The 19999-nt window shown below is 47.7% G+C and overlaps 1 protein-coding gene across 2 annotated transcripts in view; it reads right to left on the bottom strand.

The window, feature by feature from the left end:
* Ldlrad3 (low density lipoprotein receptor class A domain containing 3) overlaps positions 1–19999 on the bottom strand; it is a 241803-nt gene that overhangs the window by 114820 nt on the left and 106984 nt on the right. For both annotated transcript variants that reach the window (NM_001401870.1, XM_017592181.3), the window contains exons 3-4: positions 14464–14589; positions 2373–2507 (exon numbers count right to left, since the gene is read on the bottom strand). In NM_001401870.1, the coding sequence (NP_001388799.1) occupies positions 2373–2507; positions 14464–14589 (261 nt within the window). The remainder of the gene's footprint in view (positions 1–2372; positions 2508–14463; positions 14590–19999) is intronic.

Raw genomic sequence — 19999 nt, forward strand, 5'->3', positions numbered from 1 at the left:
CAATGTCCCTCATTTCCAGCAGAGATCTGAGGTCCTTTCATGAAAACTTCAGGCAGCATGAGTGAGACTGAGATATACCAGCACACCAGACACTGTGTATGAAGCAGTCCTCACAGGAAAATCTCCTACACTGTCTTAGTCAGGGTTCCTGTTCCTGCACAAACACCAGGACCAAGGAGCAAGTTGGGGAGGAAAGGGTTGATTCAGCTTACACTTCCACATTGCTGCTCATCACCAAAGGAAGTCGGGACTGGAACTCACACAGGGTAGGAAGCAGGAGCTGATGCAGAGGCCATGGAGAGATGTTACTTACTGGCTTGCTACCCCTGGCTTGGTCAGCTTGCTTTCTTATAGAACCCAAGACTCTAACCCAGGGACAGCACCACCCACAGTTGTGGCCCATTGTTGTGGTCCTCCCACCCTTGATCACTAGTTGAGAAAATGCTGGGTCTCATGGAGGCATTTCCTCAACTGAGGCTCCTTTCTCTGTGATAACTTCAGCTTGTGTCAAGTTGACTCACAGAACCAGTCAGTACATATACAGATAGTCACTCAACTCTGTGTTTGCCATTCCTTGGCATCCCACAGTGGTTTTTCCTCAGCAAATGTTTTCCTTTATAAAAATTTGACTTTGTAAGGGAAAGCCATGCACAGAAGTTTAAATTGTCCTAGCTAAATAACAATATCAAACTCTCTCTAAGGCTAGGGCTAGGTTAAAGCAGTTGCTCTCAGACTTGTGCAGCAGTTGCTCTCAGAACCACCAGCACGGCATTAGAATGCAGGGCTGGACCCAACCACACAAGGTGACTCGGGGTCCAAGCACCTGCATGCCAAGAGTCTCCATATATGGCAGTGGCTGCTGGAGCTGATGAAAGGTTATTCTTATTGTAGCACTGATGAAGAAAACAGACAAGAAGGAAGTTTTCCAAAACAGAACCCTCCAATACAACCACTACTCTCCTCACTCAGCCCTCCCTGCAGATTCTGGCAGAGCCCATTCTGTTACACATTTACCTTTCCTATGGCCCTGGGGCATACAGACATTAGAGGTCATAATTCCCACTTGGTCCACATCCCACCAGTGATGTGAATATGGTCCATTTGCTCATTCACTCGTGCATGTGTAATGACATAATGAACAGCAACCAAAATACAAGCCAGGACCTTGAAAATACCCTGTGTCTGCCCTCTCAGAACTTCCCTTTACCTACCTCCACCTCAAAACACATTGCAACCCATTAAGTACGCCTCATGACTGCTTTGTTAATTCTACAAACATGACCCTTCAGTAGAACACTGAAAGACAAATGAACTCTACCGACAGCAATCATATGGGTGAGGTGTAGCCATAACACCATGAAGGGTAAGAAGTGGAGATCATATGCACATACAAATAAAACCAACTGTAACATTAGAAATACGTGTTCTTCTGAATGCCTTAAAATGGACGCACATTCAAACATCTTTTTGACTTCATTGGGATCACTGAAGAAATCCATGTGGGGAGTGGGGGTGTAGTTCAGTTGGCGGAACATTCACTATTCACTCAGCGTGCATCAAGTCCTGGGTTCCATCCCCAGCACTGAGTAAGAGCAGGCATGGTATAATGCCACAGTGGAGAAGTAGGGCAGAAGTTCATCACTCTCAGGTACACGGGAGAGACGGAGAGAGGGAGGGAAGGAAGGAGGAAGGAAGACATGTGTCCTTCCTCTTCCACCCTGCAGCTGCAGCCTTCAGTTTCCACAAAATAACCCCCAAGTCAAGAGCTTTCATATGCCCAGGCGATTCACACCAGAGGGAACCCAGAAGTAAACCAATTTAAGAGGATCTGGGGGTGTCAGTGCTCCTCACAATCAGTCAGCAATGACAGCCATGGGGAGGCTATCATTTCATGACTACTAAGTTAGAAAAATGAGAAAGAAAAAAGCCAAAGCCAGAGCAGCTGTGACTGTGACTGAGCTGTTAGGGTAGAAGTGACAGGCACAGCAGCGAAACCAAACAAAAAATTTCAGCCAGCTGTGTGGAGAAATGCGGTCACGAGACGCGAGCAGGCTTCTCACTCTGCAGAATTCATCCTAAAGAGGGAATAAGATGGGGGAAGCAACTCACAGGACTCCCAGCAACACAGCAACTTGGAAAACCATAGCAATACAGGCGGCGTAACGCACCGGAGGATGCGTGCAGGAGAACCTTACAGGCATCGTTTAGCATGTGAAGGACACCAAAGTCAAAATGGTAGGCACAGGTTTCACCAAGACTGTGCAACACCCAGGATGAAGACAAGTACACAGTCACTGTTTGGAGGATTTATGTGCTGACCCTGCTGTCGAATGTTTGTTTTGTTTCCCTCGGGGGAGGGGAGCAGCACCTACCTAGAGAACTCTCGCAGCTCTCCTCGTCACTGTTGTCCTGACAGTTGTTCTGCCCGTCGCAGATGAAGCTCTTGTCAATGCACAGGCCATTCCTGCAGTGGTAGCGGGCCGTGGAGCAGAGCAGGGGGTTCGCTGCTGTGGCGAGAGAATAGAGTGGGTCATAAGGGCGCCCAGCATAGACCCTTGAGAACCCAGGAGACTTTTCTAGTGAGAGAAGCAGCAGGGGCAGGCTACAGTGTTAGAGCCATAGCTCTTGCAGTTCAGAGCCTGGCCAGCCCATGACCTGGACACCATACACGTTACCCTCTCTCCTTCTAAACAGGTCTCCAGGGCACTGTGACAGTGTCCCGTGACCACACCAACAAAGCCAGAGGTCAAAGCCTCATTCTAAACAGTCGACCTTGGCAGCCCAGCAGCTTTTGTGAGTCTTGGAGCTCACAGACTTTACTTGTGGAGTCTACAAAGCATGGCTGGTGACAGAAGACAAAGGAGCACACCAGACCCAGAAACAGCACTGAGCTGGAGAACGTCTGCCTCCAAGGCCTAGCCGATGAGACTCACGAGCGATGAGTGATTCTTACAACTTCTCTCTTCTTCTAGTTTTCAAAACTAGAAGTTTTAAACATAGTGAGTGAGTGAGTGTGTGTGTGTGTGTGTGTGTGTGTGTGTGTGTGTGTGTGTGCATGCATGTATGTGTGGTTGTCTTTACTATGTATGTGCATGTGGGGGTCACTGCATGTGGGTGGAACCCAGAGGTCAACATCAGCTGTCCCGTTCTACCTTATTTTTGAGGCATGGTCTCTCATTGGGACTGAAGCTTATCAAATAGCAAAGTGGGTGAGGCAGCAAGTTCAGGAGCTCTTCCTATCTCAGCCTCACCCCACAGGGTTGACATTACAGATCAGCACCCACCCACTCAAGTAATGGAGGCTAAGGATGTGAACCAGGTCCCCATGCTCGTGTGGAAGGCACTTTCCTAACTGCACAGCCGCCCCAGCCCCTCTGATGTCCTCTCTATAGAGCAGACTCCTCATTCTTCCAGGCCCACTAGAGTTCTGGTGATCTTCATTTCTCCCTTGCCACCAAGCAGGCCCTGAATTATGCAGGGACTCTCTTGAGCAGCACCCTCACGGGGCAACCTTTCATGGCCCTTTGAGGGAACTTAAAGGAAATTGTGGTCCTCGGCTCTGCCCTTGAGGAATGGGGTGGCAACTGCACAGTATGAGGCAGACACAGAACTATGAAGAGCAGAGAGCCGTCTCCCAGGGAAATGGCATTCATTCGGTATAGTTTGTCTTGCTCTCCATCAAATCCTGTTTCCAATCAGTGAAGTGGCCGAGTGGAAATGTCCTCTAGTTGCTGGGTATGGTGGCTCACTCCTCCAATCCTAGGACTCCGGTGGAAGAGGCAGGTGGCTCTCTGAGAGCTCAAGGCAACCAGGTCGATAGTGAGACCTTACCTAAAATCAGTCACCAATCCCAACCCTGAAACTTAGTCACTGTCAATCTTCAGCATGCTGTGTCATCTCTCCAAGCCTTGGCCTCTTTTTCTGGAGCCAGGATCAACTCCATAACCTTATGAGATCCAATGAGAACTGAATGTGGTCAAATGCTCTAAAATTATTAAAAGCGCACACAAGGACAAACGCAGACCATAAAACCAGGTGTGGTGTGCTTCTAGGATAAGCACCAGTGCTGTGCGATAGCAGCAGGCACATCACACCATGTCAATCCTCCTGGTTACAGCATTAACTTCCGTATCAGGTGAGGAGAAAAGGGAAACGTCCATGCTGCGTCTGACATGCTGCGGAGACTGCCTGGATTAAAGGTGTGAGCCACCACACACAGCAGCTCCAGGGGTTTGCATGTAGCCACTTCACTGATTGAAACGGCCCTGTCTTATCCTCACTTCCCTGCAAGGGACGGGGAAATAAGGCAGACTTCCACACAAGTACCGATCTTCTGTGAGGCTGCTCATGTCTGATTCACTAGCTGTGTCATCTCCTAGCTATGCCTGTCCTGGTCCCCCAGAATGTGTGCCCAAGAGACGGAAGGACAGTAGTGATGAAGAAAGGGTCTGTCATGGACCTCCAGTAAGGAACTGTGCCTGCACCTGCATTGCTTATGGCAAGAAGGTACCCAAGTGGACCTCAGGCCTAGTCTAGAGGCTCTGCTCGGTCAAAGCCAAGTCAGACCCAGGTCTCTCCATGGTCCCAGCTCTCAGTATGAGCTGGGAACTGTCTACCCTACTCCTCCCTGAGCTCTATTGGCATACTTGGACATTATAGTTCTGAGGACGTGGTCAGTTTCCAGTTATACAAACCTGAAGATGGTAGATTGTTTTTGTTTTTGTTTTCCCTTTTCATTCAAGGGGGAAAGTTTAATTCAAAAGGTAGAGGAACTAGCAAGATTGGACAAGCTAGAGCTGAGTTTTAATGATAAAGGATCAACAGTCTTCTGGCCTGATAGAGGAAGGGCTCATTTAAATCACCGTGGGCCAGAGAATGGATCAGCTTAATCAAACTGGAACCAAGGACGGGCCGCAGTCAAAACCCAAGTGGGAAATCCAAAACCACAAATCACATTTGATTCTCGTCCAGGGCTACACTTCAAACCCAGCTTCTGCGCAGCAGCATCCAGCACAGGGCCTCTGGCATCCCCGCCCCCTGGTGGGTCTGCGCATCCGGAGCGGCAAGACCAATCAACTCACTGAAGGAGCCTGGAAGGGCAGGATGAAGGGGCCAAGAGGAGGCGGGGCAAGCTCACGTCAGCCTCTGAGTGACACATCAGGCTGTCATCACTTTACCTTTAGACTTCAGACTTTCAAAACTGTCCCAAGGGAAAGTGGTCTGGGTCTTGTGTGTGGCTGTTTACCTGTGTGTGCATGGGCACAGCACAGATTTGTATGTGTCTCTATGTGTGTGCCTGAAAATTAGACACAAGTTGATTTTAATGAAGATAGATAATCAACAGGGCCAGCAGCCAGAATATATAAAGAACTAACTCTGAAACCAAAAAGCAAAAGTCAGTAGAAAAACAAGCAAAGGACACAGAAGTGTTTCCCATTAAGGAGGCCGCTAAATAGTCAGTAAACCTCACCAGCGATGCACGGCGAGGCAGCGGGCTCAAGGTCCTAAAGAACAGGATGGTGATGAAGATGTGGAGGGAGAGGCTTTCTCCTGGATTCTAAAGGGGAAGCAATCAGTAGGCCCATCTTGGAAATTGGTTTATTAATAAGTAATTCCACCTCCTGCTCAAAAGACATATAATCAAACAAAAAAATGTAGGCTGAAGCCACTATGGGGGAAAAGATTTAGAACTAACCCAATGGTCAAATCAGAGAGAGTTATAACAATGTAATACCACACAGCCTGGGTGGATTTTCTTGTAAAGAGCCACTTAGATACAAAAGAGAGGTTTTGCTACCCATTTTGATTTTTAACTGTGTCATAATGACTTGACTTGGCTATTGTACTGATACTTCATAAGCAAAGGGCACAGCTATCTTCTAATAAAACTTTATTTACAAACACAAATAGTGAGCTATAAAATGCCAACAGCTGTTGTATAGCACGGAAAATAAATAAACTGTCCACTGGGGTTCTAGGAGCCACAGAAACTCCTAACACTTGAGCCCACCCCATGGAGGACAGAGACACAGAGGAATAGTGAAAAGACCCCAAAGCCAGCAGCAAGCCAGCTACAGCACGTGTGGATTCTGCCTTTGTGCCTAGAAAATGCCTGGAACCTGAGAAGTGCTCTGAGCTCTGAAGCTTCGTCACAGTGTCTTCTGTATCTCCACTAATACAGGCCCCAGCAAGCCCTGCCTTCCAGCTCTTCCCAAGGACAGAGAGCAAAGTGAGCGGGAGGTTGCTTGCCGCCCGGCAGACTAACTAACTGACAGCAAGAAAACCAACAAATACAAGGGGAGACAGAAAACATAAAATAAAATAAAATTGAAAAGCTACCCCAAGGATTCCAGATGAAGAAAAACAGTTTTAAAGGAGACCAGAAAATTACAGAAGCCCAAGGCAAAGGCCATCCCACTGCACAGCTCAGCCTAATTCTTTAGAATGACCCTGGGCTTCTACCAAAAAGGATAAATGGCGATAGAGCTGAGATGCAGCACAGTCTCAGAGAATGCTGGCCAGCGATGGTACCCAAGCCATCAATGTGCAGTCTCTAGGCAGACTGGCTCGCTTGCTCACCAGAGGAGCCGATCTCCCGCAAAGCTCCGGGAAACTCACGTTTTCTTACTGTCTTTGAGATCCCTGCAGCTATTACTGTGCTTGGCACAAATTCTGAGCTGCTAGTTCGCAGATGGAGCAGGAGACAGTGTGTCCTGCAGGATGTTATGTTGTGGTTTCTTGGAGCAATACTTAATGTACCCCAAATGTTTATGCCGTCTTTATCCTCGATACGGCTTACCAGCCATTGACTAGTGTGGGATTTTATTCAGTTAACTACAAAGAGGAATAGCGTGTCCTATAGTATCTATTTCATTGGAGATGGAAAAAAAAATTGTTCGTGGCATCGGCACAACAGACAGAATTGCCGGCTCAGAAGTTCCTTGGGAATTGTCACCATAAAAATGCTAGGGTTCTGATCCTCTGCTTCTTCGTCCACAGTACACAGAGAAGGCAGGTGGTCTCTCCCTCCCAAAGGGAAGGAACAGGTTTAAGGAGGCAGCTAAATAAACGGGCTGCCCCATTTTGGCCACATTGAACAGAGTAGACCACAGGAACATTGCAGTCATCCAAAAGCAATTGACTGGCTTCAACACAGGAACTGAAGCCATCTGTCTCCAGCAGGCAGGACTCAGGAAGTGTCCTCTTTAATTCATTTAAAGCTTCTCCCACTTCAAAATGTTCACATGTAAACTGTCATCAGCTCCCACCCTAAGGTGACTACTACTCAATTCCTAGCTTCATAGCCTCTGTGGGGACCTTTTCCTCCACTGTCCCATTTCCTTGTGAAGTTTACGGTTGGGGTAAGTGGGGCACGCTAAGACTTCCTCATGTCTTGGATGGGGTCTATGGTCTCCAGAAACAAGAGATGCTAAAACATCATCTCGTGGCACATGGTTCCTTCCAGCCTCATGCACAGCTCCCTCTGTAGCTCGGAATATGCTCACTGCTTTGCCTGGGGCTTGTCTGCCAATAACTATAAGCTTTTATGCTCCTCTCCATCTGCTAACAGGGCCTGCCCAGCACCCAGACTATCAGGCTTTGGCTCAGCAGTCCTCACTCCTGCTCTCCGAGACAAGACATAGCCGTGAACACCGTATTCTGCAACCAGACTCTCAGGAGGAAGAGCCGTTACTCCGGACAAACAACAAAGGTAAAGAATGCTCCACCTGCCTTCCTCTACAGGTTCAGGGTGTCTGGGGTTTTAATGTCCCCACCCCAGAGGTAGTGTGGCCACTTGCAGGACGCAGGTATATAACTACAGATAGTCTGTTTCCTCCTTCTTCTTCATAAAGGTTTCCTGCACATCACTGTCTCCCATCCAGTACTCAAAGGCAATTCCTCAACTTCAACCTTCACTTTTTTTGTAGACGGTTCCCTCAAAACCCCTTCTGGTAATAAATATCTTTCTCCCAATGCCTCATGGAGCCTTCTCCTTGACTCTTTCCTCACCTCAAACAGTACACCTAATAGTGACAACCTTCTTCACCCCAGCCCTTTCCTCATTCTGTGATGACTACATCTATTAAAGATGTCACCAAGTTCCAGGTCCCTAGGTCTCAGATGACCCTTCTTTCTCCCTACCTTGCATAGGTTCAGGGCCTGCTGCTCTCACCTGAACATTATTTTTTTAAAGGATCTTGATTCTCCATCTTCTGTCCAGCCCACGAACCCAGACAGCCATTTTACTGCAGTGGTTAAGAATGAGGGTCTGAAGTGTGCCTGGGCTCAAATATCAGCTCATCCTCTCAATCGCCATATGGCACTGAGCGCGGGAGAGCTATTTAATGTCTCCAACTCTGAATTTCCCTATCTACAGCATGATAGAGACAATGCCTGTGTTCGAAGTTTGTGAAGATTAAATGAGCCAAGGCTGCGGAGGATGGAGACCAGCCAGTGACTCACAGGGAGTGCTTAATATACGCCTGTCATAATTACTGCTGATGGGAGATAGGGTGGTAGTAGTCGAGTTCACCCTTGCATTTATACCACCTGAATTAATATTCCAAGTTTGCCACTTGTCAATTATGTAACCACGACAAGTTACTGAACCTTGCCTTGTCTCCATTTCACCCATGAGAACACCAATGTAAAGATGGCCTCGCTGTAGAGATGCCATATACCGCTCACAAACTCTGCAAACTGGTTCATATGTCCTGGCAGTGGCGTAGTACGGCTTCCAATTTCACAGGATGTCCTATGTATTTTAAGTAGTGCCTATTCTCTGTGGCTACCTTTTCTAACAATCTCATGACAAGCCTTGAGGAGAGTGGTTTCCCCACCCCTGATGCCCACAGCACTCCCAACACCAGTGCTACATTGTTGGTTTCTGTATGAAGACTCGTCTCCCTTCAGTCAAGGATGCCAGCTGAGATCTCCACACCCAAGGCAGCATCTCGAATGCTGTCTGGCACCATAACTAAAAACAGAGGATGAAACTCTGACAAAACAGTAGGACCTGGAGCTAATGTGCCAGGCAAGACCGTGTCTACCTTGCAAGCATATGTAAGAACAGAAGAGGATGAAGAAGCCCTTGGATGCTGAGTCTGTTCTGAGGGCAGTGGGAGGCACTGCTGCCCGAGTCTTCCTGTCTTCCCCATCTATCCCTTTGATTAGTTACTTGATTCAATCACTCTGGTAGGCACTGAGAACAAACTGCCACTGAGTCCCCTATTCAGAAAGAGCTACCACTAGGTGGGTACCAAGTCAACAGAACATGAGATGAAGCCTGAGAAGTCTTGTTCCATACATGCTAAGGCTGAGCGTGACCAAGTATTTCACACTGGGTAACATAGCTGTGGGCTGCATGATACCATGTCCTCTCATGACTGTCACAGCAAAGCAGAGGGAGCCATGCAGAACAGAAAGAGTGAAGCAGGGGTCATGTGTGTGCAGGGAGGAGTAGGTTGTCAGGGGATATGCAGGGCTGGCCCCTCTGATCCTGAGCTCTTTGAAGAAGGCCAATGACAGAGTGGGACAGTGACCCAGCATGGCCTCGACAAGCCAGGTACACATCTGTGGGAGTCTTTCAGGAGTCTCAAGGACAACACTTGGAGCACTGGGGGAAGCGCTCTCATGGTGACTCTCAGCTCCCACAGTCTACATATAGAAATGGTCTGGGCCGGTTTACTCATGGGATAACTGAGGCGACAAAAGACAAAAGGAGAGTCAGGCTGAGCTGTAGACAGACAGGAGACAACTGGCCGGCTCTGCAGGGCTCTGACAGATCTATGATCACACATACAACCTGGCAACACGTCCTGCCTCACTGGGAGACAGGCAGGAGGCCGTCACTGTGGGACAAACATGGTCCAGGACCCCTGAAAGCCATCAGTAGAAGCAAACCACAGATATCACTTAATCTAATCTTTTAAATTACAATACGTGCTGCAAAAATATATGGATAAAAAAATCACCACTATTCTCAGACCTTAAAAATTAACAGTGATGTATCTGATATTATCAGATGTCACATCACAATTTAAGATGCCAATTATCTCGATTTTTTTTTTAAGAATAGTTTTAGCTAGAGTCAGGGGGAAAACCAGTCTATACATGGCCCTGAGTTAATTCGTCTCTGATATTTCTTTCAGTTTACAACCCCTCCCCCTCCATGTTTTACCCTAGAATTACTTATGGATAAACCAGGGTCCTGAAGATTTTCCCACATTCTGGATCTGGAAATTTGCCTCTGTATAATGTTGTGGACATATTCCTCTATCTCCTAAATTTTCTGTAAACTGAGTGATCAGATTTTAAAGGGTCGTTTAGGTGCAGCTGAGATGGTTTGAGGAAACGACCTCAATTGATAATGTGTGCTCTGGTGTGACAGCAAATAGGGAGGCATAGAATATCTGGCACTTTTACTTTTTTAAACCTCAGTAGCTTTTAAAACATGATTTATTTACCATTATTTCACTTTGTGTGTGTTTGCCTGCATGTATGTATGTGTACCGCATGTTTGCCTGGTGCCTGCAGAGGCCTGAAGAGAGCATAGATCACCTGGAACTGGAGTTACAAAAGGTTGAGAGCCACTGTGAGGGTTCTTTGGCTGGGACATATGTAGCAGACACTTTTAACACTCTGAAAAGTAATTTGAACATATCCATTGGGAAAGAAGACTAGAATTTAAACTAGTAACAAAATGGTAGTGAGTTTTCAATTTTCCCTTTGCCTCTTAGGATCCTTAGGACACTGGAAAGAAGCCCCCAGCATGTTAAAGAGACAGAAGGAGAGGGATGAACACCACTCTTTTTAGGTCAATCTGCACACTGCACATGTGTGCACCTGTGTCCTCATCATGGATCTCCACACTGCACATGTGTGCACCTGTGTCCTCATCATGGATCCCCACACTGTACATGTATGCACCTGTCTTTATCATGGATCCTCACACTGCACATGTGTGCACTTGTGTCCTCATCATGGATCCCCACACTGCACATGTGTGCACCTGTCCTCATCATGGATCCCCACACTGTACATGTATGCACCTGTCCTCATCATGGATCCCACACTGCACATGTGTGCACCTGTGTCCTCATCGTGGATTCCCACACTATACATGTATGCACCTGTCTTTATCATGGATCCTCACACTGCACATGTGTGCAACTGTCCTCATCATGGATCCCCACACTGTACATGTATGCACCTGTCCTCATAATGGATCCCCACACTGTACATGTATGCACCTGTCTTTATCATGGATCCTCACAATGCACATGTGTGTACCAGTCTTCAACGACCCCAGAGAGGATGAGAAAGAACTCACACCGCTGGGAGGTACATAGCCTGACTCCCACCAGCACAGCCCAGAACCAAGAAGCAGGGACGTGCCTATCAAGTCATTTGCCTACAAAGGCAAAAATGTAAGTATTCTGCCCAGAATTTACTTAAGTTGTTTGTGTTAGACAAAACAAACAAAATGCCAGAACAGAAACTGAAATTAACTGTCATATAGGAAGACAGGAGAATCTCAACCCATGTGGGAAAAGACAGCAACCATATGGATACTAACAAAGATGTACAGGTATGGGAACTGAGACAAAACTGGAGCACATCACCTACAGATCGCTTACACTCTAACAGGGGTCACAGACACTGGAAACACATCGTCACACTCTAACAGGGGTCACAGACACTGGGAACACATCGCTTACACTCTAACAGGGTCACAGACACTGGGAACACATCGCTTACACTCTAACAGGGTCACAGACATTGGAAACACATCGCTTACACTCTAACAGGGTCACAGACACTGGGAACACATCGTCACATTCTAACAGGGTCACAGACACTGGGAACACATCGCTTACACTCTAACAGGGTCACAGACACTGGGAACACATCGCTTACACACTAACAGGGTCACAGACACTGGGAACACATCGTCACACACTAACAGGGTCACAGACACTGGGAACACATCGTCACACTCTAACAGGGTCACAGACACTGGGAACACATCGCTTACACTCTAACAGGGTCACAGACACTGGGAACACATCGTCACACTCTAACAGGGTCACAGACACTGGGAACACATCGCTTACACTCTAACAGGGTCACAGACACTGGGAACACATCGTCACACTCTAACAGGGTCACAGACACTGGAAACACATCGTCACACACTAACAGGGTCACGGACACTGGGAACACTTTGCTTACACACTAACAGGGTCACGGACACTGGGAACACATCGCTTACACTCTAACAGGGTCACAGACACTGGAAACACATCGCTTACACTCTAACAGGGTCACAGACACTGGGAACACATCGTCACACTCTAACAGGGTCACAGACACTGGAAACACATCGTCACACACTAACAGGGTCACGGACACTGGGAACACTTTGCTTACACACTAACAGGGTCACGGACACTGGGAACACATCGCTTACACTCTAACAGGGTCACGGACACTGGAAACACATCCCTTACACACTAACAGGGTCACAGACACTGGAAACAAATGCAAAAACAGAAAGTCTAAGCAAAAGAAACGGGAGACAGAAAAAAATTTAAGAAATAAAAGTATAGTAACATTAAAACAAAGCAAAACACAGCAATTCGTGTATGAGAAATCAGATTAGCGATGACAAAGGAAATAATCGGCGTTTGAAGATAGATTAATAGAAAGTATGCCCTCTGGACAACAAGAAGCCAAATGACGGAGCCTCCAGGACTGATGCGACAGAGGCTAGAAATTTGACGCTCTTGTCACCCAAATCTCGTAAGGAAAGAGGGCAGCACTAGAAGACATTTGAAAAAATGACAGTTGAAAATGTAGGAAGTACGGCAACAATCAAAACAGACTCAAAACACTTAAGAGGATTTTAAAAATCTACCTGCAGATGCCCAAAACCAAGATCTAAAGGCCGAGAACTAAACATAAAATACTCTTAAAAGCAGCCAGAGGGAGAGCTGGAGGATCTGCAGGGGAACAAATCAAGAGACTGGCTTTCCCTTTGGAAGCTAGAGAAGCTGGAAGGAAGTGGCACATTTAAAGTGCTCAGAGGAAAAAGGACTGTCATCCCAAATACCACATGCCATAAAAATGCCTTTAGGAATGGGGCTGAAACACAGACATACGCGGCTGAGTGCACACTGAGAGCATGTGTCATCTGCAACCTTGCTTTCAACAGCGTCTCTGAGGCTGCCGAGAGCTCGGCAGTTACAAGCACATACACCTCTAATATAGGACCTCAGTTTGGGTCCCAACACGCACAATGGGCAGCTCACAGACACCTGTAACTCCAATTCTAAATTTGATTACTTCTTCTCGCCTCCATGGGCATCTGTGTAAACACACACACACACACACACACACACACACACACACACACACACTTTAAAATTTCTAAGAAGCATCACAGGAAGAAGTTCTTCAGACAGAAGGAGAATGATACCAGGGAAGCCTGAGAACAGAGGGTGGGGGAAAAGTCGCTGAAGCCATGCCTATCTAAGTAAACATTGTATCTTCTTCTCTGGAGTTCTTTAGAATTGAAATTTTTAAATAAAAATCAAACACTGTCTTCTGGGAGTGTCAGTGACTGAAGGGTGGCAGTTATTTGTAACAGGAAGAGACCCAAAGAACCAGGTTCCTGCATTCCAGTTAGCATGAGGTAATATTAATTGAGTTCAGAAACACCCACTGATAACTGAAGACTCCTCTAGCCTGACCTGTCAGTCACTGGAAAGCTCCGCCCCAAATTCTTGCCATGAGGTTTCTTCCCAGTGATCATTACCTAGGTTCACTGAACAAGGTTTCAAAATGGAGATGTATACTTAACCCTATAATATTTTGTATATACAAGTATTTTGCCCACATATATGTATGTGACCACGTGCGTGCCTGGTACCTTTGGAGATCAGAAGAGTTTGTCACATCCCTTGACACTGGCGTTAGGAATGACTGTGAGATACTGTGTGGATGTTATGGAAACTGAACCTTGGTCCTCTGCAAGAGCAGCAAGTTCTCTTAACTGCTGAACCAGCTTTCCAATTATCATAAAATATAATTAGCAAAACAATGTTTTTAAGTATTTAAAAAAGGGAAGCAAGCAAGGGTAAATTATGAGTGCTGAGACAATCAGAGGAGGTACAGAGGAGCTGCGTGGCCCTGGAGAAGGATTGTACCTCTCTAAGCTCCTCATCTGACCAGTCGGCACAACTCCTGTACCCACAGAGGGACCGTCCGGGCTGCCCAGATGCAATGGACTGACTGTGGCAGCCCACGAACAGTAGCTGAGAATTAACCGTCACACCCAGAAGAGCTAAAGATGACACAAGTGACAGCAGGCGGTGCCCAAGCATCTGGCTGGGCACTGCGCAGAAAGCAGAGTCGGGCCAGGCAGAAGAGCGCAGAGATCTCGACAAATCCAGTACTTACTGCAGTTCTCCTCATCGCTGCCATCCGGGCAGTCCTCAAAGCCATTGCAGCGGAAGCGGCCGATGATGCAGTGGATGCCGCTGGCACAGGGGAAGAAGGTCGGGCCACATTTCGATTTTGCTTTGGCTGCAGGAGTTAAAGAAACACAGAGGGCCATCAGGGGATGAAGTTCTCGGCACAGTCTCCTCACCCCACTCACTCTGAATGTATGCGTCCCTTCAAGCTTAGCATGGAGTTCCCAAGGAACCGTCACCACCGTCACTCGACAAATGCCCAGCCAGCATGGACACCTACATACAGCATTTTCTAGGAAGGGGATTGCCAATCATGCTGTTTCGAAAGTCCTTAAAGGGACCTGAGAGATGGTTCAGTCAGCAAAATGGATGTCACACAAGAAAAGGGACCTGTGTTTGAAGAGTACGGTCACCACCCTTGAGACTGAAGTTAGGGAACTACAAACATATGAAGTGTGGAGGCCCGCACCTGCAATGCCAACACTGGATAAGAACAGATGGGTGAGTCCCTGGGGCTCAGTGGCCAGCCAGCCTAGCCTACGTCCCCAGACCCAGATCCCAGTAAAAGACCCTGTCTCAAAAACAAGGTAGATGGCCCCTGAAGAAAAACTGAGTTTGACCTCTGACCTCCACACTCCACCACCCATATATGATAGGAACTTGCACACACACATAAAACACCTCATCACAAACACACACAAAGTCCTTGAGGAGGCACAGGCTAAATACTGTAGCAAGTCCAAAACAGGGGAATGGGCGGGCAGGTGGATGGTACCTATGGGGCTGGATGTGGATACGGCGCTTGCTTCTTTAGAAGCCCAAGAGCCAGCTGAAATGCATTCGCTGTATATCACAGCAACTGTTGCTGACATTGAGTGAGTCCTTGCCACACTAGGCAGGGTGCCAAGTACTTTGCACAGATTTTTCTCATTTAATTTACCCAGCAGCCACTCAACGGGGTGATGGCACGCAGGAAAGCTAATGTGACACTCTCAAGAACACACCTTTCAGAAGACCTGCTTGCAAGCTCAGATCTGTCTTGGCTGGGGTTGGGGAGTGTGGTTTGAGGAAAGGACGAGGACACCCTACCTGTAAGAGATCTTATAAAATTCTTCAGTTTAGTTTGCTATCATTGGTGGTTCCTCTGGGTCTCGAACACATGAGGCAGATCATTAACAGTGACTACCAACTTAACACGATCTAGCATCGCCTAGGAGACAAGCCTCTGAGCATGTCTGTGAGAGAGCATCTAGGTTAGGAGGGAAAACCCACCCTAATTGCAGGGCAGATGCAAGCAAGAAGGAGCTGAGCAGTGACGGTCATCTTTGCCGACCACAGGTACAATGTGATCAGCTAGCTCAGGCTCCTGCCCCCAAGACTTCGCTCAAATGAGGACCAGCACCTTCAACTGTGAGCCAAAACAAGCCCTTAAGTAGCTTTCGTTGGGCATCGGAACACAGTAACAATAAGTAACAATGAGTAACAATGAGTAACAATAAGTAACCAAGACTAAGACTTGGTGTGCAGGTGATCAGCCCCAGACCAAAGCTGGGAGCTGAGTCTGAAATGAGCCTATCTAGAGGGCAGTCCTTCGCATGCGCTGCTGAAATCCAGATGAACTGAATGCATCCGGTAGGAGTGCTCTAAGAAAGAACTGGAGAGCCAAAGCTCGGGCCTCCTCCATACCACTGCCATCCTATATTGAATTTGCAGAGCATCCTTTTGATGTAATAAACCACGGTGCTGAAAATGACCTTATGCAGTTTCAAGACTCTTAGGAAACGGTGACTCTGGGAGGGTCTTGAGGAGTCCTGATGGAGAGGGGTATCATGGGTACGGCTTCTATCCACATTTCATGGGTGTGTTTTGAGGATAAAGTGACTCGCTCAAGTTCACACAGCTAGGAAATCTAGTACTGAGGAGAGGCCCAGGCAGGTGGACGCCAAAAGCCACGACTTCAATCAACCTAACGGCATGCCGCGCTGCCAAAGGCTGTCACTTCTCCCAACAGAAGCCAGACTCCTGCACCAAAGAAATTTATTTTGCACACCTGCTGTACAAACAGTCTGAACAGAAACAGTTGTAACTTGGACTTGATTTACGGGCCTGCTATGCCCAGTAGCCCTGGGGGGTGATGCTCTTTCTGGCTAATGGTGCTGTCTGCTCTGGGTGTCGATTAGGAGACTGGAAATGAGATCTATGGCTAAGTGCAGGGAGCAGCCTCACTGAGCATCCTTTCAGACAACCCTCCAAGCAGGGAAAGGCTATTTCTTTGGAACAAATAGACAGTGGATTGCCTGCGTGTTCCCACTGTCTGTATGATGCCAATTTAGGTGGCAACTCACTCACGGTCGACAGGGTGTAAGGCCTAGAGAGTCCAGTTTTGAAACTCCACATAACCTTCATGCAGCACAGACTTTCTCTAATGGTGCTTGTGAGTTCTTCACAAAGCATAATCTCAAGGGAGTCCTGCGTTCAAACTCAGACTCCATTTTGATGACGTTAGACACATTTCTGCATATTGCTGAGCCTCAGTTTCCTCACCAGAATAACCTGCTTGCCAGGGGTCATGTAAGATGGAGACCATTGCTTTAAAGGCTTGAGTAGAGACAAAGACAACGCCTGCTTCTCTTTTCACTGAGACAAATGCCAGGGAGAAGCTGCGTAAGGCTGTCTCCTTTATAAGTCACCTTTACAAGACTTATCAAGTCATATAGATAAGTAAACGCTTGCTACGAGTGAGGAGACTCCAGCAGAGCTGCCTGCAAGTTATACAAGGAGGCCTATGGATGTGAGCTGTCACCCATGATGCAGTGGGCAAGGTTTGAGTCACCCATGCTCCTGTAAGTAACCAGTGAACCCATTGGTCACAAAGCTAGGTTTGGGTGAAATCATTTCTTCGTTCCATCACTAGTGCCCTAACTGCCTGGCATAAACAGACATTTATTCCCTCTTAGGAATAGGCACACAGCAGAGCCGGTGGCCAAACTGGGACCAGCAAGACCCAGGATGAAGTAGAGAGAGGCAGGAACGTGGTCCCTGTGATGGGTGATGGGATGTGCGGCTGAGGCTGACCCATCTGGAATAAAACCTGCTCAGTCACCACAACTAAGGCAGCTGTGGCCACAGGAAGGCAGTCTCCAGCCTCGGAGCAAGCTGCTCTTCAGCTTGAAGAGGAGTGGGTGCAAACCTGACCTGCATATTCAGAGAGGTCCTTATTTTTTCCCATTTTACCAGAAGCCAGTGTTATAGACATAGGTCTCTGGGAGATGTGCAAGAACTATAGGGTATCAGGAAATAGTATGGTGACAGCAATCTGTGTATCCAATGCAGGTGTCACATATGTGAACAGTAAAGCCTGAATTAGACACCAACCCGCCCAAAGTTAAGAGAGCTCTTATTGGGTGAACTTGGGTCTTGAGTCTGACTCGACTGCTTCCTGGTCCAGCCTCTTTGAGTTATGCTGTGTTGTGCCATAGGCAGCTGCCACAGGACCACATCTGGCTCAGATTTCTTCCCAGCATTCCAATACAACAGGGAACAAAAGAAAGAGAACCAGGAAACAGAAAGCCCTTCTTCCACACGTCAGAATGTTCCACACCTGGGATAGACGGCTCTTCACTAGACCACAAGCCTATGACTCTAAATCTGCCCAGAAAGCACTCGGGGCTGCCCACCTCTTAGAAGATGATGTAGGCCCATCGCCTACAGCTAATGGCTCAGGTCTCTCCAGGTGGCCACCAAACACAATAGCTGAACAAAAAGCCCAGAGTGGTGACACATACCTGCAATGCCAGCATTGAGAAGGCAGAGGCAGGAAGACAGTAAATTTGAAGCCAGCCCAAGTGACAGAGAGAGACCCTGTCTTAGTCACCACTCAATTGGGCCAGGACAGCCATGAACTCAGCCAAGCAGAAGGCCACACCCCTCGAGTGGTGGCTACAACTCCAGCCCAAGCTCTGGGTATCTAGGGTTCACTCCCTTTGCCTCTGTGCTTGGCCAGATGAGCAATAGTTGCTGCCCTCCGACTCCTGCCCTAGGATCCTGCTCATTCAAGGCCCAGAGAGGCCAAAGAACGAGGAGCAGGAGCGACGAGCTCCTCTGCCGTGCCCCATCCTTGCGTGTAAGCATCAGCATGAGCTCCCTATGACATTTCAATGGTAGAGAAGCATAAGGAGATTGTGAACATCATCATCGATTACCACCACACAGGAGAGCATGGTGTGGATATTTAGTAAACATGATTTTAACCAGCTACCCTTCTCATTGCTGTGGCAAAACATCTGGTAGAAGAAACATGAGGGGAAAAGGACTCATATTGGCTCACAGTTTCAGGAGACTTTCAGTCCATCAAGAAGGGAAGGCATGGCAGTGGGTGTGGTTCCGTTCACATTGCTGAGCGTATGAAGTGGCATCATGACAGTCAACCAGGAAGTAAAAGCAGGGCCAGATTAGAAACCCCCATCTGTGCTAGATAGGTTCCATAGAGCCTCCCAAATATTACTGCTAGCTGAGGACCATATGTTCAAACACATGAGCCCACCGAGGACACGGCACACTCAAACCATAATAGCAGCAAGAACAATCATGTGTAAGTGGGTCAGTGGGTCAAATCCCGATAATGCAGCAAGTCTGGTATTCCACATTGCTCCTGAGCTCCTAGGAAATGCTGCTATAGCAACCACAGCGCTAGGAGTCATGAATGCCTAACACCGTCTTGTCCACTGCTCAGAAAACTTACCCTGTGTGTAAGCTATTGAGTAAGCCCTGATGGAATTAACAAGTGGGCCCCAGTGGGCAGCTGTATGTAAATGCATTCAAAACACATGCTGCTCTGAAAACAATGTCTGACCCTTAACATCCTGTCAGTCACCACTGATCCACAGCCTCGTGAGTGCTTGTGTTTCAGGGGGAGAGTGGGTACACCTATATATGTATCTGAGTGCATGTTGAGGCCAGAGGTTAATCGCAGGTATCTTCCTCAACCACACTCCAACTGCTTCTGAAGGCAGGGCCTCTCACTGAACTGGGAGTTTGCTGACTGAGTAGGACTGACTTGCCAGTAATCTCCAGATATCCTCTCGTGCTTGATCCCTAGTCTCCAGTGCCAGTATTCCAGGTATAAAACACTGCTCCCCACTTCCACTGGCTGGTGAAAATCGTACCCAGGTCCTCATGCTTGTGCAGTAAGCGCTTTACCGGATGAGCAATGAACCCAGCCACCACAGCATTCTCAATGGCTGAGTACGACTTGTTAGAGGGTCGACTACCCACAGACACCTGCAGTGCTTTAAGTAACAATACACACCCAAATGGATACAGTCATTCCCAACTACATAGTATCTCATTGCTACAGTGTCTTTTAGCCCATCACCTGGTGTCCTCTGGCTACAAGAAAAGACTGCTGCCCGAGACAGATGAGAGGAAACCACAGTTCTGCACTTATGTTAGGCGAGGCCCCAACTGTTGTACCTCTCAACTGTTCCCCACCCACTCTGTCTCCTTTCATTACAACCTCCAGG

Source organism: Rattus norvegicus, chromosome 3, assembly GCF_036323735.1.
Source record: "Rattus norvegicus strain BN/NHsdMcwi chromosome 3, GRCr8, whole genome shotgun sequence".
In the NCBI taxonomy this organism is placed as follows: Eukaryota; Metazoa; Chordata; class Mammalia; order Rodentia; family Muridae; genus Rattus; species Rattus norvegicus.